At 37.9% G+C, this 26,309-nt stretch overlaps 2 protein-coding genes across 6 annotated transcripts in view; one reads left to right on the plus strand and one right to left on the minus strand.

Moving 5' to 3' along the window:
- The window catches only part of LOC146004686 (sodium-dependent nutrient amino acid transporter 1-like), an 80,976-nt gene extending 58,688 nt beyond the window's left edge, over nt 1-22,288 (minus strand). Inside the window, exons 1-4 of one of the 5 annotated variants that reach the window (XM_083143621.1) lie at nt 22,206-22,288; nt 16,586-16,702; nt 10,865-11,033; nt 1,483-1,614 (exon numbers count right to left, since the gene is read on the minus strand). In XM_083143621.1, the coding sequence (XP_082999747.1) occupies nt 1,483-1,614; nt 10,865-11,033; nt 16,586-16,672 (388 nt within the window). In that variant the 5' untranslated portion in view covers nt 16,673-16,702; nt 22,206-22,288. The other 4 variants (XM_083143619.1, XM_083143622.1, XM_083143618.1 and 1 more) reach the window with 4 other exon arrangements.
- Nucleotides 22,289-23,820: 1,532 nt separating this feature from the next.
- LOC146004904 (sodium-dependent proline transporter-like) overlaps nt 23,821-26,309 on the plus strand; it is a 59,735-nt gene continuing 57,246 nt past the window's right edge. Inside the window, exon 1 of the mRNA XM_083143933.1 lies at nt 23,821-24,055. Within this exon, the coding sequence (XP_083000059.1) occupies nt 24,025-24,055 (31 nt within the window). The 5' untranslated portion in view covers nt 23,821-24,024. The remainder of the gene's footprint in view (nt 24,056-26,309) is intronic.

Raw genomic sequence — 26,309 nt, forward strand, 5'->3', positions numbered from 1 at the left:
TAACGATTACTGGACTTAGAAAACTTTCAGGGCGGTCAAGTAACTTTTGGAGAAGTGTACATTAATAGACATAAAACACCAATGCAGGCATGAAAGCATAGGCGGCGACTCCATGGGGCTTGGGGGGGCTCGACCCCCCCAATGTTAACGATGTGGGGGTAAGAGCCCCCAAATAATTTTGCTTTAGAGGATCCAATGTATTATTTTGCTTCTCTTGTAAAGTTTACTCAGAATTGTGCCACATGAACTTAACTTTAAATACACATTTGAAATGTTCTAGACCATCAATTTGGGGGGCTGAGACTGCTAAACCATCAACTTTGGGGGTGGAGCTGAGACCGCTAAACCATCAACTTTGAGGGGGGGCTATGACCAGAGACAGCAAAACACATGACTTATTACTATATACTAAGTACATAATTAAGAGTATTGTTAAAATTTTTACTAAAAAGAGTTTCAAAAGACGATGTGCATGAACTAGGGTAGTGGATGAGACTTTTGAGCTACAAATGGCTCTAACATGACATTCAGAACGAGATCGTTGATATTAGGGAGATCTGTTTTGCGCTCCGTGGTAGCAGACATTAAAAGTAGGGAATATTTTGCTATTATGGTTGACTAAACTTGTGAAATATCCATTCGTGGACAATATTAATATTCTGCATTAGAACTGTGAATAAATTTTTTGATATTTTTGAGGAATTCATGGGCTTTTACGTGATTCCGAACACTGAGATCAAAACTTTATAAAGGGAGAGAGTGAGTTATTCGTTAATTTATTTCAGTGATCAGAGCCCCCCCAATAATTTTGACAAGTCGGCACCCCTGCATGAAAGTAAAACAAACTCAGAAGTCCGACCACTTCAAATTTTTCAGCACAAAAGTTGGTTTACTGGTGGTTCACCAGGTACCAATGGGATGTCACTGGAATGGACCTACAGTTAAAAATGGGGTTTGAACCATCCAATGGGGGCACATTGGATGGTGATAAATTTTGCATTGATAATACTTCAGGCCATAATTTTGAATTATCAAAATTTCATAAATTGCACCAAGGTAATTGTCCTCCTCCATGGCCGTGCTTTGGACTCCAACTGCGGGACGGCATGGGTTTGAGTCTGCCTGGGTTCAGTCCCTGGGTTCTCGGCCTGTGTATTGGACTGGTGGTAACCCACCATCATGAGGAAATTGGGGAGCTACGAATGAGTAGCGTAACCCGGCCCCAGAAATCTCCTATAACAGCTGAGGCTTTGATGTGCTGACCCCACGTTACCCCATTACCGGTTGAAGATATCCACATCTCTTGCTTTGATTGTGGGAGGGAGACTGGCAGTTGGGAGATCAGCCTAGGTCCTTCATGGGCTGTTGAGCCACATGTTATTTTATTATTTACCAAGATAATTCACAACATTGAAATAGATTTTAGGTCAACAAATGCTTGTAATATATTCTAGAATATGTAATATGAAACAAAGGCAGTACCCTTACATGCTGGAGACATTGCCCATATCCTGCAACTGTTTCTCCCGGAATATTGTCCTGCTGCTACTTCCATGAAATACAAAGGCTTTCCAATTCCAAACGAAAATATAATATAGGGTATGATAAATGCACCTGTAATAAATACATAAAAATAGTAGTTAACATAAATAATATTCACTGCAGAATCATCCTTTATACAAGGTGTTACTATATTTCTTTTCCAACGATTAGGAGGTGATTCTACAACTGAAAATAAACACAAAAGTTCATGTGATGAAATTCCGAAAACGGCCCCCATCGTCCATGATGTGGTTCCCTTGGCACCGCCACTCTGCACACAGTGAACATGTCGACACATATGCAACCTAGCGCAGCACTACCACCATCTTTGTTTTTCTACGTAATGGTGATGTCCACTACGGATATTCGCTTTCTTCTTGGTTGTCAGTCTCCACATATCACTTTCCGTGGATTACACATCTCGCTAAACCCTTCCCTACCCCAATGACTTCAACAGACCCATTCGCTTCCTTAGGGGAATCCCTTTGTGCATCAACTTCACACATCTGCCATGTCTTTTTTTTTAATAGAGCATGCCGCATTTCTTTGTGGAACACCCATCGCCGCGGTCATATGTTTGGCCGTTGTGCCAATATTTCCTTGTAAACATAATTTTCACACTTTTTCCCACTTCAATAACTCCGAATGGGAGCCGTTTTCGGAATTTCGTCACATGAACTTTTGTGTTTATTTTCACTTGTGGAATCACCTCCTAAGCGATGGAAATTAACTTTAGTAACACCCTGTAAATCCGCCAACTTAGCTGTAGCTCTGACCTTGAAGTAATGCCACTAGTGTTGAATGTTCAATCCCCAGATTTTCGGGTCGGGAGGGCTACTGGAATACATAAGTTTCCTTTGTGTTGCGAAATCTGGAAGTGAATATTACGGTAACGCTTACATACCATAGCCCTCCCCTACCATAAAAGAATTTTCATCCTGAAAAATCAGGCTTAGCAGAGCATTCCATCCAGGAGGCCCATGGAATTGACTTCACAACAACTAAGATCATCAATAAGTCATCAAATTACTGGGACCACATCAAGGAAGCCATAGCCATCCGCGGGAAAAAGGAAAACTCAACATGGACATGGGGCTTGAACTGGACCCAGCCTGGTTAGCAATATACTGTTTAGACTGGAATCACAGACATCAGAGCAGTGACGGCGCCAGCCTAAAATAAGTGGGGGAGCTACAGATTTTGGAGTCAAATTCTCGGGGAGCTAACTAATATCGGCTAAAAGGTATTTACGTAATACTTTACTAGGGAATAATTTTACCAGTGTCTTGTTTTACAGTCAGATCCAAAGATATATCACATGAGATGTTATGTTCCATTTTGTTCCATGAGCATGAATGAATCCTTTATGTCAAATAAAATGCAATAATTGTATTGTTTTCTTTTCATAAGCCATTATCGAGAGAATAATATCACAGACTTACTATTCATATGAACAGTAAACAAAATACACCATAATAACTACTTATTGTCAACTCGCTGGATATACTTATAAATACTACATGTAACACTCTTTCTATGTAAAAGGTGCGAGTATTTTTTGCTGAAATAAGAAAATAACCATAACAAAACTCTATGATAAGATACATCTGTTCTTATGAGCCTTACAACCTTGTTAAATCCAAAGATTTTGCAAGTTCTTTTTATTATATTGAGTTTTTAAAAGTGCACTTTATACACAGATAAACTAATCGGTACTGGGCCTACAGTTTAAAGTGGGATCTGAACCCCTATGTGCCTCCACCGGGTATTGAACCCAGGACCCCTTGATTACAAGGTGGTGATGCAACTTCTGCGCCAATGGGGAGGCTCTAGACAAGCAAGCTCTTTTACAAAGGACAGATTAGATAGAGCACTCAACCTCTCATTACTAATTCGAAGGTAACACTTGATTTGATGCAAGCAGTCGTTGATGGGGGTATGCATATTTCAATAACACAAAGCTTATAAAGTTCGTAAAAGGCAATTTTGAAAGTTTCAACCAATGCAAGCAGCTGCTGAATGGTCTTTATTTTAGATCATTTCTGCCTCATAGTGTGCCATAACTCTAAACTGTCCAAATCACAACAGTAGGCGAAAGATTGTTTTTGTGCTTCAGAAAAGCGGCACTAACTTAATAAAGTAGGCATCAAGTAAACAACATCACCCTTGAATAGAAATCATGTTAATGATACCATTTTTTCTTTCATTATAAAAGTCTTGTTCAACGACTGGAATTCAGAAGTTACAGCTAAAAATGAGGAGGATGCGAGAAATACCATTCACTTAAGAGGTGCCACTCTCAAGGAACAAAAATATTTTCATTACAAATTCACCTCCACTAGGAGACAAATATGTGGACATAAAAGTAACTAATGTAGTTGCAACTCTTACACTGAGCATTTTGATTAGTGATAATAACAGCTGAAGATTATAATTTTATTTCAGAATGTATTATGCATAAATACTGCTCAGAATTGGATCAATAGTTTTAGATGTGCTTCAAAGATTGATTCTCCTGTATGGAATCAAGTTTGGCCAGAATGGTGGTACTGCAGAAATTACGGTATTTTCTAACCTCACAAATTAAAATTAATCAACATCAGGGGCGGCGCCAGAAATTTTCGATCGGGTGGGCAGAAGCTCCTTATTGATGGATTAGGGTGGGCAGTATAAATGTAAGACCATATATATATCGTATATATGTGTATGTAAGGCGTATGTATCCCCCTCTCTCTTACACTCCCGATTTTCCTCTAACTTCTATTCCCTTTCCTTTTCTTGTTTTCCTGTTTATTATTTCTAATCTATTCTCGCATGTTGTTCCATTTCCTTTCGCTTTGTCTCTGATGGACACAATTTTTACAAGGAAGAGTTTACCCATGCGCAGCCATACCCCAGCCATACATTCTAATCACATTCTTTCATACATGTTAATACAGTGAAATAAATGTGAATTAGGTTTAAGCTTGTGTTGCAAATACAAGACATATACTTGATTTTATGTATTCGGCGACAATGATAGAAAGTGCGATGGTAGACAATCGTAAAGTTTCTCGTAATTGAAATGCATGGTCCTGAGCATAGTATTTTCATCCTATGAGTTTTTAACTGAAAGAGTTTTCTTACTCCTTGGGGGTCACTTTCCTTAGTTACAAGGTTTGTACAACTGAGAAATCTATCTGAATGTTTGTAGTAGCGGCGATTGGGTGCCAACATTTGAGGGGAAAGGACAGCACTTTTTCTTGGTAGAAAAGGCTTAGCATAAAGAGGCCATAGTACGAGGGCAAAAAGTGGCAAAATGTGGTGGGGGAACTGGATCCCCACTTACTGCTCCTCCTAATCGCTGCCACTGAATGATTGGATTAAAATGAACGTCTTATTAGGAATGATTTAAAACACACATGGAAATCAAATTCTTTGTTCATTGTCCATGAAGTATTCCTAGGCTAATGAAAGGCTATTTTGACAGAATATCACTCACAAACATGAAAGATCGAAAAATCTGTTCAGAATTGAAGAGATTATTAGCTAAGTTGCTATTCATTTTCTGAACTGTCATGTTACTAATGCGGGAGAAGCAATACACGTATGGTTGGTTACATGAACATATTTTTTGAAGTAACAAAATGATTTAGAACACATGGAATTCATCGAAGTTGATCACCGTGCCAGTAATAATTCATCTATTTTTTCATAATGATTTGGGTTGCATGGCGTGACCATTTCGAACACACTAGAATGTCAAAGTCCATCCTGTGCAGCACACCCTGGAAACTTGATTCTTTCAGGCAACGAGTCCCTGGTGCTTGGAACCACTGTCAAAGTAATAATTTATGTGGGTTTGTATTTTGAGTGTCAGCTTGTGTTTGTTTTCGCCCCTTCGGAACTTTAAATCTAATTACCATTTAACCTTATCGTCGTCATTATCAAAATTAGCAGAAAAATGACTTTAAATATAACAAATCAACCACAACTTACTCTTCCAAAAATGGAGTTTCATTAGTTCATACCTCTTAGAAAGTTGAGATGGTAGATTCAATTGCATAGCGTTTCATTAGTGGATCAAGGCAGCTAATTCCGTGAACCATGATGTTGTTTTCCGAAAGTCTCAAATATTTGTCTCAGGCAACCACCCTCCTAAAATGGACGCATCTTCTGTGGTGATAAACTGCCACGTTTGGTGCGAGTTCTTTCTGTATATTTTTCCCCAAAGGCATAACGCTGTCGCATTATAATGAAGAGGTCCTGTGTTCGACTCCCCCCTCCTCTGGTGAAAGCACAATGCACATTGGTTCCACGTTAAACTGTAGGTTTAGTCCCGATTAGCCTATCTGAGCATAAAAGTGGATTTAAAAACAAACTAAAAAAATCGTCTTCTGGATACTTCGTGACATAACTTTTTTTATTTACTTCAGCTGCATCTACAAATTCTGTTGACATTTTCGGCTGATTCATATGGCAAAATATATGTGTGGGACGAGGAATTCTAAATAGGATAAGCCACTCATTAGCAAATGAACAATTCTGTAGCTTTTTCCATACATAACTGGTTTATTAAAATTTATTCACTGCAGTATTGTAGTGATTATTGTGATTCCTTCTTATTAGTAGAATAAGTATAAAGTTGATATTTCGCATACCATATTGATAATTGAAGATAACAAGTATATAAAAATTGTAATGAAATAAAGAAGGGACACTTCTGGAATTTTAATGCCGAGCTAATTAAAACTATATTATACTCTCTAGCATACTTAAACCCGAAGGTTTATGGCTTCAGCAACAGAAGCCTTCCATCTGTCCCTATTCGGGGCAAGATCAATCCAATCTTTTCGATCCTTGCGGATTTCTTTTAGGTCCATCTCAACGTTACCCCTCCATCCTCGTCTTGGCCTTCCTACTGGTCTCTTACATTCAGGTTTCCCAACAAGAATCCTGTAAACTATTTTTTCCTCTGCCATTCGTGTCACATGGCCTGTCCATCTAAGTCTTCTTTATTAAATTATTCTAATAATAATAATTAAAAAGTCAAAATAATGTATTGTGTTGCCGGAGGAAGTAACGCTAAGATTATGATTTTATTTGTTTATTTAGAGATTATTTTAACCATACCCAGGCAGGGATTTATATACGTATGTAGAGGCCCGGAGCTGCAGTCCTCAAGTTCAACCTAAATTCTGATCTAATCTTGATCATACCCTGCATACTTTTGAGCCTCCTAAGCCTACGTACTAAAGGCTTTTAATCATGAAAGTATTCATTTGATCACAGTTTTTGTTTCAATAGCTCTAGTATTTACTTTCAGTTTCTAATGACAAAATTGGGTTTTTATGGGTTGATAACATGCGACTATTTCTAGCATAGATAATATTCACAAGTAAAATATACATATTATGAACACCAGAATACACTTATTTATAGAATTATTCATATATCTCCAAGTATATGTACTTATTGAATTTGATTGGGTGGGCAATCGGGTGGGCACAGGAATTTTTGGGTGGGCGCTTGCCCACCCGTGCCCACCCCTGGCGCCGTCCCTGATCAACATGTAGGACTAGGACTGCGAATAATAAAATTGCGCAAGCGAGCTGATCTTAGCACCGTATTGCAATGATTACTTGATTGGGTTTGTAGTGAGGTCCATTATATGCACAGAGGCTAATCGGAACGAGAGCTAAAGCTTCTAATGGAATTGAATTGATTTTTGAAGTTCACTTTATGCATAGATAGATTAATCGGGACTGAACTTACAGTTTAAAGTGGGATCTGACCCACTGTGTAATGTGCCTTCACCTGTGTCGAACTTGGGACACCTTGATTACAAGGCAAAGGCGTTGCCATTAAGCCATCAGGGTATCCCATCTAGATGAATACGAACCACTTGAAATGTTACCTCCACCAGGGATCGAACCCGGAACCCCTTGATATCAAAGCAGCAATTTGATCGCTAGACTATAGGGGCTGGGAGATCAATTCTAATCTTTCCAATGCTTAGCATTTAGGAATTAGGTAGTTTGTGTATTCTTTGATTCTTTAACTTGGTATTTTTCCTTCTCAAATATTTGCAACGATAAGGATAGATATAACGATGAAACCACTGAGAGAACATTGCAATTGTCAGTACTCGAATGAGGAAGTAATGAACAGAAAAGAAACATGACGCTTCTTTAGATTTTGAACGTCGTCCTACTTATAAAAATTCATTTGTCACACCTGTTAGACCTATTCTGAAATATAGTGATTCGATTTACAGAGGCTAATAATTGAGCACATTTAGCTGTAATGTCAACAACAATTAAAGGACAATCTCACAGCCACTGAATACATCCACCTACCAGGCAGACAACAGACTTCGTAGCAAGTTTGGTGACTCATGATTGGCCAATTCCTTAGTACAAAATGATCAGTGGCCCCTTAATTTTTAAACACATTGTAATAAAGTAACCGTGCGATCTGTAGAAAATCTACTTGAACATTGTGCTTTCCCCAATGGAAGTTTTATAATGGAAAATGTAAACTTTACTTTTTAGTTTTCAGTCGAAATGCATCTACCGTACTACAGAAATCTAGGGGGGCTACAGACGGGGCTGAAGCCTGGTTTGGGGGGGGGCTTCAGCTCCCGAAGCCCCCCTGTAGCACCGTCCCTGCATCAGAGAGATGACACTTGATTGGCCCACCATCTACACTAGCCTCCTCCTACACTAAATACATAAAAAAATACTTCTGACACATCTCTACACTTCAGTCCCTGAAGATGAGAGCTGCATTAGCTCGCGAAAGCTTGGAAACCTATCCGCACATCACCTGGCTGATATCCCAAGAAAACCTCTTCATCAATATACTGGGTGTTTCACAAATAATTGAGGGGTTACAAAAATTTATTGCAAGTAAACTACTGAATGAAACCAGTCCAGAATGATCTAGGAACGCAAACAGTTTGTGCATGTATGTTTTGTTAAGCTCAGAGTTCATATCCCTGCCGCTAGGCGACACTCAAATCACTCACTTCACTCACAGTGTTTTGTGTAATGTTTTGGTCCCCAAAATCAGCGACCTTACACTGTGTGACTTCTTTTTGTGGAGTTTCATGAAAGACAGGGTATTAGTCTTACCGATGCTGCATGATATACCAGCCCTAGGGTAGCATATCATCGCAGCGACAGACACTATCGACATGCATATGTTGATGCGAGTGTGGCAAGAACTTACTATTGCATCGATGTGTGCCATGTCAAATGTAGTGCACACATTGAACATTTGTAAGTGTACAAAAAAAACTGTTCGAGTTCCTCGTTCTCTCTGGACTGATTTCATTAACGTAAGTTCAATACTTTACTTGGAATAAATTCTTGTAATCCCTCAATTATTTATGAAACACCCAGTATTAATAATTTGGAAATGGAGATTAAATTATGTATTATTTGATTACTATTTGTGATGATGTAAAAACTGTGCTGGCATAGCATACAACAAAATCAGTAAAATTAACAACACTATGTCAGCAGGGAAAGCAAGGCCATTGGCTTAATAACACCTGCTTACATGTTGTGAATGATAGAAAAGGTAGAAGGGATTCCATGCCCATAAAACACATGCATGGGTCATCAAGGAAGATCATATTCCTATCTATAAATACCTGATATGTGACATATACATTCACCATACTTCAAGTACACAAGTTAAAACTTAGGACATTTCATTACTCAAAGTTTCAACAGAACTTCACGTGTGTCTTTTAAAGTCATAATGAATGAAATGTAATGTCAGTTACAGCAATTGTCAAACAATTAAATACTAACTATTACTTAAATTGTTAATACAAACATGGTTGAAAGAGAAGATTCTTACTTGTACTCAGTGCAACAGAATGTGTATTAATCCCAATATATTGCAAGTGATTTTGATTGGCTCTGATAACATGAAAAAATCACATAGATATAAGCATGTAAATCTCAATCGCATTAATTCAACTCTGCCCGTCCCAATTGTGTAGTAATAGCATTTGTCACCTTGTAATCAAGGGGTCCCAGGTTTGATACCCAGTGGAGGCACATTGTACAGTGGTTCAGCCCTACTTTCAATTGTAGGTCCAGTACCTGACTAGCCTGTCTGTGCATAAAGTAGACTTAAAAATCCAACTCAAACAAACATTAATTCAACTCATTGAATGTCAGACAGCAGCCTTCTGTGAATAATGCCATCAGTGGATGCGCAGATAAAGTATACAGGGTGATTCAGAATTCATATTACACACTTATAGGGGTTGTGGAGGGGACTTAGTAAATCACGTTTTGATAAGGAACCCGTGACCGGAAACGTACCATTTTGGTACTACACAGATGACAAGATCACATAATTTCACATCATCATCATCTAATCGGGCAACAATGGTATGTGATGGAGTGACACATTGCGGAAAATGCTCTGCATACAGACGTTGCGCAGCTCTACCATTACGTCCAGCTTTGCCATAAATTAACATGTCAGTGTTCTCGGCAAACGTGTATTCAACCATACTGTATTGTGTTTTCCAATGGCTGAATAGCAACTGAGGTGAAGATCGAAGCACACCGGATTGTAAACAGAGGACGTTGGAAGAAGCACACATGCCATCAGGTGACTGAAGAAAGATGTCGCCCTCTGTCAATGCGGGTTCCCTACCGTGAAGCGGGAGATGTGAAATTATGTGATCTTGTCATCTGTGTAGTACCAAAATGGTACGTTTCCGGACATGGGTCCCTTATCAAAACTTGATCTACTAAGTCCCCTCTACAACTCCTAGAAGTGTGTAATAGGAATTCTGAATCACCCTGTATATGGGACGTGCATGTGTGTGTGTATATATAGCATAAATACATATAATAAAGCTGTGAACCACTGACGTTGCAAAAACTTGAGTTTTTCTAGTGTCTGATGTTTCTTCATTCCTCTTCCGCTTGTTATTGAGCCCTTGTGGCCCTCCTTCCTTTTACCAACTGTATATATATTTGCAAAAGACACATAGAATTATTATATAAATTAGAGCTGAGCTGATTCCAATGTCAATGGCAATGCCATTGAGGTTGGTATCAGAAGGTATTGGTTGGATTTTAAAGAAAGAAATTTTTACACACATATTGAGTATACAGTGCATTTGAAGGGGGCTGGAGAAGGTATTTTGTGGTTGTTTCCCACATATCCCCACCCCTTTTGGCTCCTCTTCAGTACCATTCCTGCTACTAACTGTAGTTTGTCCATAGGGAAACCTTTGGTTTTAGGGAATGCATTACTGAACATTTGTGGTGTTGATCAATATTTAAGTTTGTGTAGTTTTTCTTACCTCCACCGTTATCATATGCCAGGTATGGAAATCTCCACACATTGCCTAATCCAACTGAAGCACCAATGCAGGAGAGAACAAATTCTGTCCTTGAGGTCCACTGAGGTCGATCAAGATTCACAGGCCTGTCTAATGTTATTTCCGAAGGGGTTGGTTTCAAGCTTCTCACCTGCATATTAAATAAATTGTGTAATATTAGGTTATGTATGTATACAACAGCCAAGTGATAAATATATTCACTTCACTCACTCCTGCCTAACCTACTAACATGTTTATTATCCATTTGAAAAAAAATCACTCCATGCTGTTATATTATTATGTGAATGTATGAGACAGGGTGGATTTAATGTCTCTTTTTGGTCATGTGGTGTGTCAAAAGTCAGGCCTTGTATTCCATTTATTGACTGAATGTTAGTGACAATGGATCTACATTAGCATGCAATGTTATTATTGTCTAGTGCTTTAAACTATTAAAGTGTAAAGTGCTCCCCTGTGCATAGCACCATGCCATGAAGGCATATAGGGGGTGTGGGGCTTTAAACTATACTTATTCTAACACTATGTTTCAAGAGAGCACTTCTCTCGTCTTCAGGTGAAATTTGTTTTGTCAGTGGAAGCAATCGAACCTATGACAGTCTGTGATTTTACTACAAATTCATTGCTCCATGACGCCCCCCACTTGAGTTCTATGTTTGCTTTTCCTTGCCCAAAATTAGGCATAAAATCATCAAGTTTTCAGACATTGTTTGTGACTGATCCAGAGTATTGTTTAATCTTGGTTATCTTACGTCACTTACTATTACCAGTATTACTTAACATTGCAGTGTACTATAAAGACATATGGTGGAGAGGGTATGGATGTTGTTTCCCACACATTCACAATCTTGGCCATTTGTGGATATGATGAGATCAGCACCATGCTCCAGCCATCTCTATAAGCCAGGTTACCCCAAATACCCATTTATTAAAGACTGGGTCAACCTCATAGCTGCCCCATTGCTGTAAAAGTTCCACTCCAGGAATTGAACCCAGGTTTCGTGTCTTCCATCAGATGCCAAACTTACTGGACCTCCATGATTCTATTTGTTTTATTTATTTATTCAATAAAATTCAAATACAGAATGGTTCGTTTTATATCAGGACGTCAACAGTAAGAAATAATGTAGTAAGATGCACATATAAGAAGTTTAATAACAATAGTAAAATTAGTATTATGAAGTGTTCATCTGCTTGATGCATGCCATGGTGAAAGCTTATTTGGGGAAATTGATTGTAGAGTGTTTGAGTCAGTGATGACACCAGTGGGGGCAGGGGGGTGGGCGCCCCCCAGTCAGACACTTCGCCCCCCCCCCAACTGAAATTAATGAAATATCGAATAATATGAAAAAGGGTGTGTGTGTGTTTGTGACTTTTGTTGAAGATTCGAGCTCCGACCTGGCCGTAGACCATTTCTCATTCATTTATGTCCTGTAATCATCGCGATTAACCTAAGTTTTAACCAGTTTTAAGAACTGGAAAAAAGCATTGAATGTGGATGGTTTTAAAACATCACGAACATTCTGAGGACCACAAAACATCATCTGTAGTACGGGCAAGTTATTCTAATCATGGATCGTTAGTGACAACTCTATTTAGTAAAATACATTCAAAGGTGATTCAAGATTTGGTTGGTTGGTTGATTTGGTGTTTTAGTCCACTTTATGCACATTAAGGCTAATCGGGACTGAACCTACAGTTTAAAGTGCCTCCACCAGGTATCGAACCTGGGACCAGAAGTGATCCAAGAAAGCCGACACTACATGTCAGTTGTGGTGGCTGCATCGCGGTTTCTTAATATTCAGGGACTTGATTTTCGAGATGATGAGTCTGAGGCAAACCTTACGAAAGGGAATATCTTCGATACTCTTGAAGTTAATTTCAAAATGAGGGGATATTATTTGGAAATGTATTGAACTTGAACCTTAAAATGCAAATTACATTGAAAATTATATTCAAAACAAATTAATCTGCGTAATGTCCACACTTATTCTCAGCAAAATACGCCAGGAAGTGGAAGAGGCAAAAGTATTCGCACTCATGTCAGATGAAACAAAATACATTGCGAGTTAGGAACAAGAAAGATATTTGTATCGCGGACAGGTAAAAGAACGCTTTTTAGGATTTGCCACTCTTCAATCATTAGAAGCAGGTTCGCTTTTTCTCTTACAATTGAAGAACTTCTTCCCAAGAACTCCATAGGTGCCTGTAATTGTGTAGCACAAACATACTTTGGAGTGGTAGAGTGAGAGGTGCACCAGGGTCAGAATATTTCTTGAAATATGAGATAACTGTAACCTTTCTCAGATTTTTATTTCTGTGATAACATTTCCCTGAAAGATGAAACACAGATTTTGCCCAAAACTCTTCAGTGTTACAAAGATGGAGTGAAAATACTCCATTTAATGGATTTAGATTTCTTCGAAATCCTAGGAAAGTATAAATTGGCATTTCAGAAGGTTCACACTCTAGTTGTATTCTCTCCAATGCAGCATGTAACCTTTTCGTGTTTGAAACCTTTGAAATGCTTTGCTCGAAATAGGATGCCGGATGCCAGCTGCCTTATTTGACTGTCCTTGATACTGAGAAGAAATGTCAAGTCCTGGACGTACCAAAGGTGGGAAATGTGTTCTCCAAAGCACATACAGCAGAATTCTCCTACAGGAGAATTGCACTTCACTAAGTGACTTTCGTTGTTTCTAATACTTAAGAAGATTAATTTCTTCTAAAGTCATGTTTATTTTTCAAGAAAATTAAACTCTTCGAAGTATTTTTTTCCGTCATTTATATTATTATCTTATAACTTGAATATTTATATCAGTAGTTTCATCTCAAGAAGGATGATGAATTATAAAATTATAAATGTCTTCCAATACTGAAATAGGCCACTAGAAACAACACAACTTGCTGCAGTTCCCACGAATAAAAAAAAAGAATAAATGCCTTTATTAAAGCAAATCATATGGAGATAAACTCGTAATCGAGAAGTAAATTTAGGCAGTACACGTCCACTCTGAATAAAGGACAATCACAAAACACCATAATGAATATAGCTAATAGTAATAATAATAATAATTATTATTATAATTATTATTATTAATAATAATAATATAAGTATTATTATATATTCATATATAGTGTTTTCAGGCGTTTCAATGTGACTGCCCACCAACAATATTTGTCGCCCCCCACCCCCCTGGCTCAGTCACGGGTTTGAATACTGTGCACTAGAGTACTGCACGGAACCACTTTCGCTCTCTCATTGTTCGACTCTCCCACGCTCTAACATGGCATTTTAATGTGACAATAATCATAGACACATTGTAAAATATCCATCCTACCACTTTCAACCCACAATCATTTGTTTCATTTTCACATATCACTGCATTGGTAAGATAGACTAAAGTACATTTTAACATGGAGATAATGACTATGTTTACTTAAGTTTCAATTTCACTGTGTCTTTCATGTCATGATCTATATTTCAGGACCCACTACCACAAACAAATTACAGTTATGCATGTACTGTACACCCAGTGGCGAAAGAAACAGTAGGCGAATTGTCCACCACCATTTTAATTCGGTCTGTATTACACATTGGGATGACAATGAATTGAAATAATGACGTTTATAAACAGATAACAATGCCTGCTTCTAACCAACATAGTTTCATTCCTTAAAACAACACCGAATGTAGAATAAAAAAGTAATTAAAATAGTGGTGGACAATTTGCCTAACATTATCTTTGTTGTTGACTGTAGTACTGGGCTTCGAGTGTATATGGCTCATTTTGCCTGTTTGGGTGTTATTCACTTGAGGGAAGAAGCTCCGTACGCTATCTAGCATTGTCCTTGCGAACTATTTGGCACTTGAGCGAAATGTTCTTCCTGCAGCACTCTACTGAGTGCATTAACAGGGTTGGGAATTCTGCCCCCCCCCCAAAATCCCGGCAAAATTTATTATCCCTACCAGGGATATTTTTATCCCCCATATAGAAAATTGAAAGCATATATGAGTAGCATATATACACATTTACATACCAAAAAAACCTGCACCCTGAAATGATATCCCAAATATGCCACCGAGTGGGCATTCCTCCCAAAGCAACGAACTTAATTCACAAACTGTGAAGGGGACATCAAGACAAATAACTTTTCTTAATATTGTTTTGGCTTATTGAAGCATACTCTAGAAGGCATGAGTCCTTGAAAAAAAACACACAAAGAAATAAACCTTTTATCCTGTATGTATGCAACCTTGTGACACATATACAGGGTGTCTGAATTGAAACGCCCTAATTTCAATTGTCTGTAACTCCACATGTATTTGATGCATCCAAATGAATTATTCATCAATGAAAATATGTAGTCCTAAAGTTTCTGTGAACAAAGTAGTAATTAGTACATTTACTACATTTTTAGTACACTTAGTACATTTCAACATGCGCCCCAAGCTGGCTTCCATGGCGGAGTGGTTAGCACATCATGCTATGACACTAGGGGTCCTTGGTTGAATTCCCTGCCTGGGCATGGATGTTTGTGAGTGTCCATTCATCAATTTCATAGAACACCATCATATGGATCCATCATCATATCACCGCTCATACCCATCTTTGCAAATTAGCCAAAAGTGGCACAAAAAGCAAAGTAAAATAAAGCAAATCAATCAATCAATGAATCACATGCGCCTCTCGAGTCGCAGGCAGGATGTCCCCCCGACAGTCGATTTCCCTCCAGGTTGCCTGTAGCATGTGTGGTTGTCCAATGGCAACTGTAATCCTTGTCACTTTGGTTGAGTACACCATGTCCTTGACATACCCCCACAGGAAAAAATCGAGAGGGGTAATGTCAGGCACATGTAGAAATGTACTTAAATGTTCTAATTACTACTTTGCTCACAGAAACTTTAGGACTATGTATATTCATTATTGTATAATTCATTTAGATGCATCTAATACATGTGTAGTTACAGACAGTTGAAATTAGGGCATTTCAATTCGGACACCCTGTACTCATATTTGATACCGATAATTTCCTTTTTTCTGTCAGGTAACATACTAAAATTGATAAAATTCCATTGAAACAAAATGCACCCAGTTGAGACACTGGCTCACTCTTTTGAATCAAATTATGAATGTCTATAATCTGTGATCCTTTTGCATTAAAAAAAATACTCTACGAGTTCTGTTAAAAGGTACTCATACTTCTGAGAGTAGCCCCTGCTTGAGTGAAATGTCCAAAGCATTCTAAAGATTTTTCACATTCATTCAAGGAAAGAATGTGTCAGTGGCAAACCTGAATATTTTTGTATGAATGGTTGCATATGTGCAGGATATAAAATGATCTTTTTTGAGGGCTTGGATGGAAATGAGTCCTCAATGATAATGTTTTTGAAAAGTTGTTTGCCTTGATATCCACCCAGCAGTGGCATGCCCAAGGGGAGTTGGTGGGGGTCATAACCTCCCTTTTGGCCCAATATTCTTATAAAATACATCAAAGGCACAAAAAAATAGAAAAATGAGGGCTCACTACAAAGAAAAAGTTTACGTAACACCTCCCATTCCAAAATCCTGGGTACGCCACTGCCTTCCAGTGGAAGTTTGTTACCTTGCATACATTAGCCACCTGGTCCAACTCCTATTGTTCCACCATACAGAATATTAGAATGATCAGAAATGCACTTACGAGTAAATCTTGGTCTTCAACTTCTTCAGCTGCAGGAGTTGTAGCAGCAAGTGCGGGAAATGTTCCTGCTTCTGTATTATCCTCCATTACACACTGAAAGTGGTCTTATCAAGAACTCTATTAAAAAAGAAAGAGCAATTATAAAAAAAAAATGTCTTTATAGTCCTTTATCAAATACATCATTGTCAGATCCTGCTCTAAACACTATTTAGGCATCACCTTTAATAAAAACATATCAATCAATTTGATGGCTAAGGAAGATAATCACATAAACTTGTAATAATGAGTGCAATGCATACACTTACTTGTTTCTTAAAGTGTTGGAGTACGCAGTGTGTATACAAATCTAATGCAATCTAATTTTCAAAATCTTGAAACCATACCTCCAAGATAGAAAGAAGAAAAAAAGTTAATTTTATACAACAATGGGCTTATGTTATGAATTTTTCAATGTTATTTTAATAAAATGCTATTCTTTGTTAAACTAATTATATTACAAATCGACTTACAGGTACTTCAATTACATTGTTTCAGATTCAATGATTTTTTAACTAAATCTGCAGAATCTATTGCAATCGAATCAAATGCGCATCTTAATTTTGGAGATTAAATTTGACCAAACAAGTGCACCTGGATCCATGACAGAAACTGGTCTAAATTGGTTCTTACTGAGGCTTCTATTCACAAATGAGCAATGAAGAGCTGTTGTTTTTTGGTGGGGGGAGTGGGGGAGGTAGTAGAATTTCAAGCAGATTGATAAATGTCACCATCATGAGTTAATGTTTCTTTTAGGAACTTGGTAACTCACCTCACCTATATTCACACAAAATTCGTGAGTGTTAAAATTGTATTAACACTCATAAACAACCAACAATTTACTGTATACCTAGGTATATTTTTCTTTTATATTGTATGTCTCTCTTTTCTACCTCTTTAAGCTAATCGTAATGATAAGGATAGATGATTATTATAATAAATCAGTGTTCGAAATAGATATTGTTAGCCGCAAGATCTCTACTTGAGCCTAGGAGCTAACTAGGGGTGGGGGATTAACACCTACATTGTAATATGGGGCAATATGGCTGGTGGGGTGACACTTTGCATGCATTTTCCACTGCCTAAGCCAGGATTCAAACTCAGAATTTTCATTAGTGACAAGTCAAGAACTCAACACTCTTGGCCACTAAGAGTTTATTTTATACACTCCTCACAAAAAGTTTGGAATATTGTTATATTAGGCGATAGGTTTTGATTGATTGGTGTTTTAAGTCTACTTGATGCACAGTAAAGCTAATCGGAACTGAACCTGCAGTTTAAAGTGGGATCCGAATTGCTATGTGCCTCCACCGGGAATCGAACCCGGGACCCCTTGATTACAAGGCAATGATGATTGGGTGATAGGTGATAGCCAGGGTGTCATGGCGAAAGCATGAGAATGTCCAGCAGACAGATACCATGTGTTGTTGAATTCCAAGATCTTGCCTATCACCTATTGCCTAATATAAGAATATTACAAACTTTTTGTGAGGAGTGTATTAATTGTACGTTTATTATTAGCTTTAGATCTTTCAAGCCTGGCTTCATTAATCCACCTATGGATGATCAGATATAAGAAACTGTAGTGTGAACGGGTAAAAGTTTGTTCTGCATGCATACCTTAAACCTATTGAAACAGAATGAAATTGGTATACAACATGATGAGAAAGATGAAAATGAATTAACACGGAGAATGTTTAATACAAACCCAATAACAAGAACAAGTTTGCAAGGTGGGCAATAAATACTAATACTCAAAATTGAGAATACTTCTGTCCCAAACCATAGTAAACACATGAAGTGCTGTATCTCATTGTCCTTTTACTTGCTATTATGGAACAATGCATGGGTGACTTATGGGGAGTTAGAGGAGTTGTTTCTTCCAAGATAACTTGAATTTATAATAAATCTATTGAAGGGTCAAGGGAAAAAACTAGGTGAATTAGCTTTCGTCCAACTCCAAAACTGAAATTTTAATTGCAAAACGTTACTCAACATGTAAATGAAAATGTACAAAAAGAATATGATTCAACAATTCGAAGTTTCAAATGGATGAAACGAAAGAAACCCTGTTGTAAATTCCAGTACATCATCAAGGCAGGAAATGACACCACCGCTTATGACAGGAAATTGTGACTTGCCTGTTTTTTTTTCCTGGCCGCAGTAATAATAATAATAAGTAACCAGGGGCGCCGACTTGTCAAAATTATTGGGGGGCTCTGATCACTGAAATAAATTAATGAATGATTCACTCTCTCCCTTCTTTAAGTTTTGGCCTCAGTGTTCGGAATCTCATAAAAGCTAGGGGTGTGCGGGATCCCGAAAAGTCGGGACCGGGATCGGGGAAAAATATTTTCCGTCCCGATCCCGACTTCGGGAAATGATTTCCTACTTTTCGGGATCCCGAGCAGTCGGGAAATACCGAATGGTAATTTTAAAATGTTGTTATTTCTTGACGTTTTCTGCATTGTCAATTTCTGGAACTTATCGTAAATTGTTAGTTTTTAATCCAGAAATCACTTAAAGTGAAAATGACGTGTAGAATTCGAGATTTTCAGATTTTCTGGAAATTTCGAACATTTCCCGTCCCGAAAATTTCCCTACCTAGTCGGGAAATTGAAATTTTTTCCCGTCCCGATCCCGTCCCGCACATCCCTAATAAAAGCCCATGAATTCATCAAAAATATCAATTCTTTTATTCGCAGTTCGAATGCAGAATATTAATTGTCCACGGATGGATATGTCACAAGTTTCGTCAACAATAATAGCTAAATATTCCCTACTTTTAATATCTGCTACCGCAGAGCGCAAAACGTATCTCCCTAATATATCAATGATCTCGTTCTGAATTTCATGTGAGAGCCATTTGTAGCCCGAACGTCCCATCCACTACCCTAGTTCATGCACATCGTCTTTTGAAAATCTTTTTACTAAAAATTTTAACAATACTCATAATTACATACTTAGGCAATAAAGTAATAAGTCATGTGTTTTGCTGTCTCTGGTCATAGCCTCCCCAAAGTTGATGGTTTAGCGGTCTCAGCCCCCCCAAAGTTGATGGTCTAGAAAATTTTAAATGTGTATATAAAGTTAAGTTCATGTGGCACAATTCAGAGTAAACTTTACAAGAGAAGCAAAATAATACATTAGATCCTCTTATGCAAAATTATTTGGGGGGCTTTGCTCCAACATCGTTAATATTGGGGGGGCTCGAGCCCCCCCAAGCCCCATTGAGTCGGCGCCTATGTAAGTAACCACCCCTATTTGACATCCCAGAACACTCTTCTAGCACTAACAATATGTTGTCCATTAACATAATATAAGTAATCACCTTCCCCTCCCCCAATGTATCAAACTAACTATAAATTGTAAAAGTAGATAGTGATCTTTGATTGATGGGCACCTTCCTAAAACAAAGCATAACCAAAGCCTAATGAAACCAATTGTTACCTAACCCAAAGGATTCTAGGAAAGAAAATTGAATTCACTGAAATGAAATCAGATTGTAACGATTCTTTTGGAGATTATGACCACTGTTCCCTAAATCTCTTAATAACAGAGGTCATGGTAGTCGACAGTAGCGGCAATTGGGTACCAAAACTGTGGGAAAAGGGCAGTTTACTTTTTTTTCGTAGAAAGTGTTAGCATTAAAAGGCGTGAAAGAGTGGGGAGATCTCCACTCTCGAAAACTTCCCCCATGCCCCCCAATCACAGTCACTGCTAGTCAGTCTTTCAAACAAGGTATCCTGTATCCTGACCAGGGTTAGGTAGGAGAGCAGCATATGCTGAACCTCACCTGCCCATAAATATATAATTATCGATGAGTAGCAAACAGAAAGTTATGTATATCCACATCTTCAGCAAAAACAAAAATATTGTTGATATTATGGAAGCATTCTTTTCATTTGTGTATAAAAAATTCTTGTCAAGAAGATCAATTTGCCATATGCCATAATGCTCCATAAAAATGTTTACATGAGAAGATAATTTTGTATGACATTTGTACATAATCCAACTTGATCCCTATTCCCTAGGTCAGGAACACTGAATTAATTCATCAAGTAATCATCACAGCAAATCATATTTTAACTACTTACAAAAATGCATTTCACTTTCTGACCATTATTTTCTTCCTAACCAGTTGAAGGAATATATTACAAACATGTGAAAGTATAACGTTTCAGAATGAATGTTCCTCTTGGTTTACTTACTTTACTTATAGAGTCACACATAATACTGACAAATTAAAAATCAAGACTTCTAAAACTAAATAAAAACATGCCACATTGACAGTGAGATGAGGTTAACCAGATTCAGAAGGATGGTAAACTTTCTGCATGAATGGTATATTGATATTGTCCAGAGTCATCTGGTGGCAAGTTTCATATCAATACATTTCTGTGATAAATGTTATTTTCGGACTTTGTACAATGAATACACATATTGTAACAATGTTATTATAGGCTTGTCTGGGGTTGGGGTTTGTCTCCCCAGGATTCAACTTTTGTGCCAGTCTGAATCAAGCAAAGATAGTAAAATAGAGGACTGATAACTAAAAAATAATATATTTAGGCATACTCCTGAATATGACTCAATAGTTTTCCCACATATTTGTTAATTTATGTTCGATTATCTTTCAGAAGGATAATTATAAGTGTTCAGAACACTTTTCTCTGCTTACTAGTGAGGTATCTACAGAATGTTTCAAAAGTTGCACAACCCTAACTTCGAGTGTTTTCAGCATGAAACTGGGAGCAGCTACTGAAGTGGAAATTGATAGTTGGCAAAGGGGGGGGATGGCGAGGCTTGGTTCTAGCTGGGAGAATGCTCCAATGTTTTAATATGGTAGCAACGAGACAGCTTGGGGAATGCTTTGTAAAAATATTGCTAACTGGGAGGATACCATCCAACGTCACTTTGAGTACTGACTGTGAGAGATGTTCACACCTGGTTTCTTTTATTAAATAAACACACAAATAGTTTGAGTTTTTGTTTCTTAAGTCCACCCTAACCTAGTTTGACTGCCAGTATTATCATATGAAAAAAAAATGTTAGTCCAAAGTCAACTTTCATGTATAGACAATGACTTGGAGCATAAAGCACCTTCTGCCCCCAACCCCCGACCAAAATACCTCAAGGGGGCCGAATCATCCCCCCCATATCCAATCTCAATTATTAATTGAGAATTAAAAATTAACATTTAAAAAAAAATCAAAGGATATCAGATTAGTGGGATGGTATGTTTTATGTGCCAGTTGTAAGAGGTGCAAAAGCTATTGTTCCACTTCCTTCTTCTACTATAATTGGTGAATGTTTCCAGAAAAGAGAGATCTGTAAGCAAGGGTCTTTGAGCGAGCGATGGTCAGAGTGTACAGGGTGTCCCAAAAAGTATACACACTTTAACAGCTGACTCACATAATTTTCTTACCTTTCCAGGACTGATCAATTTGAAATAATTGGTGAAGCCAGACTAAGCTTTGAACAAAGGAATTTTATCCTAGCTACTGGACGTTTATAAACGCAGCTGAAATATACAAAGACAGTTTAGGAGAGATTTTCAAGTAGATCCACCTACAGGACTTACCATCACTCAAATTGAAGCAGCTGGAACTGTTCAGAATGTCAACAAGAAACCTTCCGGAAGTCAACTAATATTGACGAGCCCCACAAAGCAAGAAAGGTTGCTGTAAACGTATCGCCAGAGATCAACAAAATCTGTGCGAAAAATGGGTCGTGAGATAGGAATTTCAAAATGAAACCATCCATTGCGTTTTGAAGCACTGGCATTGGATGAGTCCTCGGTCTTAGTGCAGATGATCCGGACTGGAGAGGGCAGTTTTGAATGGTACTTGGCAAGATGTGACAAACGTATGGATTGAACAAAGACGTTCAGAAGAATACCCCACTAGACTTTTTGTGCCGGGGACAGGGGTACATAAAAGATTATGTTTACAGTACAAAACCGGCAAAAGTCAAACGAATTGAAGTCAGCGGTTTGAGCGAGAATTCGCCAAAATCCCGAAAGGATTGATTCTTGACGTTCGGGATTCCATTGTTTTGCGTTTTCAGCAGTGCCTAGATCAGAACTGTCATCAGTTTGAAAATGAACTGTATCTTAATTAGCACTGGCGTTATAATCATTCAAATTATGTATACATTTTATTGGGACACCTTGTATTCGTGTTAACTCGTCAAACTGAGGATGTCACTCTGTAAAAGAAGAAAATGATCAACAAGTCAGCATTTAACGATATATTATATCGTTAGATTTGATATATGTAAAAATAAAAATTACATTTGACGAATTAGTACATCAAATTACGAACGTCTTCAAGCTGATAGGAATCCAACAAATAGTTTGCCTGCATTTCAAAAAAATGATGCGTTAACGCATCTTTGGTCTTTAATGGGATTAAACTTCATTCCGCACCCCCTCAGCACCCCTAGATGATTAATCCTGACACCACCGCTGATTACAAAATCCATCATGCCCTAAAATAAAAATTTCCCCCTTGTTAATAGTATCTATGCAGCGGGTGCATATGCTGCTTTCCCACGTCTGTTTGGCAAGCATTAACGTCATCACGGCAATTTCTTCAATTTGTGACAACCTTTTTCTGGTAAAAAGTAAAAGGTAAAGTGCTCCCCTGTGCTTAGCACCACGCCATGAAGGCGTATAGGGGGTGTGGGTGTAACGCCCCACACTTTCTTGATCCGGTCATGAGTGGGGGTGATGTGATCAGCATCACGCCCCTAACCGCCTTTACCCCCCAGGGTTTCCCCCAAGGTTATTTGAAGGTTTCCCCCAGGTACCCATGTTATTCGACGCTGGGTGGGCGCCGGGGCCGCTTTCTGGTAAACTTGTAAAGAACTACATAAAGCCAAGATGAAATTCGTACAGGTGGGTCTCTTTGATATACGGAGAGATAATATGACGTCATCACGTGTAGGTTCTTAATTTTTCTGGAGAATAATAGTTTTACAATGTGAATGAGAAAAATAGTTTTACAATGTGAATAATTTGTTGTGGTAAATTTTCAAAATTGTATTATGAAGAAAGCTTTAACAGTTGTTTTGTGCAAATTTGTGAGAGAATCCAACATACATCACACAACAATTTCCGAACATTAAAATAAAAGTGTTTGACAGACTCAGCTGTATATAGTGGTCTATTACACTTTGACCACTGGCATGACAAATCTATAGATAATCCTTGCACACATGTTTATGCTAGTTTAAGCTTTTCTATCGATAGCTTTAAATGTTCTGCATGTGAATCCTTATATAGTTATTCGTCGAAAAGATGTAAAAATATGATTACTTGCTGGTTCAGAAGACTGTAGTGATATATACAGGTTGTGTTAAATTGTGTATGTGTGCGTGTGTGTAATAATTAAATAGACATGAGTGATACTAGTCATCAGCCAAATCAAGGTAATGAGCTTTATAGGTAGCTGTGAAAAAAGGTAGAAAGTGAATGTTTCTATTATTTAATAGAAACAACAGCTTTTGAAAAGTAATGCGCTACTCAAACTCGGATAGTTTTTAGAAATCGAAGCTTTTGCAATTGGTTTGGTTGTGCCAACTTACATGAAACATTTGTCCATCATTTCACGAAATTTTTCACTTTTTACCGAAACGAAAAAGTATACGAGACTACAATACATCCACAAAAGTGTAGAAAACATTTTGGTAAGGTTGAGACCATTAACATTACTATTTACACGTGTTATAAGTAACTTTATTACAAAAAATAGGATTTCTCAGATTTGCTTGTATCAACAGAAGAAGTTGAAAGTACTTCGGTACAGTTTAATGTTATTAAAGTATAATTTTATTATTAAATTTCCCGTACTGACGAGCGCGTTGATGGCAATTTATGCACTATGAATGGTATTCCCTTTACATTATATTCTGCGGAACTTTTTTTGGTAAATGTCTGTTATATCGGAGACACTTTTCTTCAAATTTACAGAAGAAACTACTTACGGAAATGAGTTTCTGTTGCATTTATCAAACTTCGTGGAGGTATTTTGTCACTATGGAATGCTGCACAACAGAAAATAAGCACTTTTGATGTAATAAAGTAGCCTTTTGTGCGAAGCGACAACACTATGCCGTTGTTTCCATTATGAACCTGCAGATGGCGCGAGTGTCGAAAGTCACGCGGTCTCGCGAGAGGAAGAAGTGTTTCCAAACGTGCCTTTTTTTTACCAGAATTTTTTTATTTTTATTTTTTTAACTATGCTTACCTAACCTAACCCAACCTAACCTAACCTTGCCGGAAATGGTTCGTGGGGCTAACGTGAATGGTTTTTGGGGCTATCGTGAATGGTTTTTGGGGCTATCGTGAATGGTTTTCGGGGCTATCCGTCAATGGTTTTTGGGGCTGTCGTGAATGGTTTTTGGGGCTATCGGGAATGGTTTTTGGAGCTATGCGTCAATGGTTTGTGATGACATAATGAACACGAAAGTAGGTATTTTTCGGTTAAGAAGGTTGCAACACTGCATGCCCACTCCAAATCGACAAAACACAAGCACGATGCGTGATGATCCACAGCTGTGCGCGAAATATTCTATGTTCCGCAACGGAAGAAAGGACCCAAAAGAATTACTCGTAATGTGAAAAATGGAAGTTATTTTCGTGTAAAAAGCATAATGGCACCTTGAAATAGGTTCCGCAATACAGAATTGGTAAGTACTAACCATTTGAAACTGAAAATATGTGTTAGAAATGTGTCTCCGATGTAACAGACAATTACCCTTTTTTTAACACTCTGCCGAGCTCAGGTTAAAATAAATAATTTTCATAATTAATAATTGCGCTGTTTTTATGGTTGATCGGTTAGCATGTGCGTCCACAGGATTTCTTTCACTATGGGAGTAAGGGGAGACAAGCAAGGCAATTTCCTCATTGCTTCCGTTTGAATTTACCGTGTTCCTACAACGATCTGTTTGGTTTGAGTTGGTGTTTTAAGTCCACTTTATGCACAGTAAGGCTAATCGGGACTGGACCTACAGTTTAAAGTGGGATCCGAACCACTTGTGCCTCCACCGGGTATCGAACCCGGGACCCTTTGATTACAAGGCAATGACGCTACCACTGCGCCATGGGGGAGGCCTTGCAACGATCTGTATCACTCTTATTTTATAATAACACAAATTACTGTGACTGAAATGAGGTTATTTGTGTGAAATACAGGATGTCCCGGGAGGAAGTGGCAATACTTTTGGAAATGGTAGTATGGGTGATTCTAAGCAAAAAAGTTCATATGAACATGGGTCCGATTTTGAACGATAACTGAGCTTAAGTACTTAATTATCATGTACTAATTACTGGTACACCACAAATTACTGAAATAAAAATTAGTATCATTATGTCCCTTCTAGTATTTACTTACACAATTAGCATTACATTTCCATGTTTTGCATGTTACTGTTTTTGTTTCCGTTTTCCTACTTCATTTTTAGTTCTGTTCATATCTCAATTATCGTTCAAAATCGAACCCATGTTCATATGAACTTTTTTGCTTAGAATCACCCATACTACCATTCCCAAAGTATTGCCACTTCCTCCCGGGACACCCTGTATATATTTTGGGGTGACATTAACTTTGAAGATTGCCAAGCATCCCCCTCATCACTTCGGGACGCGCATTTTCTTTTTCCAGTCAACTTGTGAATGCGG

Source organism: Lepisma saccharinum, chromosome 22 (genome assembly GCF_977018435.1).
Source record: "Lepisma saccharinum chromosome 22, izLepSacc3.1, whole genome shotgun sequence".
NCBI classification, from domain to species: Eukaryota; Metazoa; Arthropoda; class Insecta; order Zygentoma; family Lepismatidae; genus Lepisma; species Lepisma saccharinum.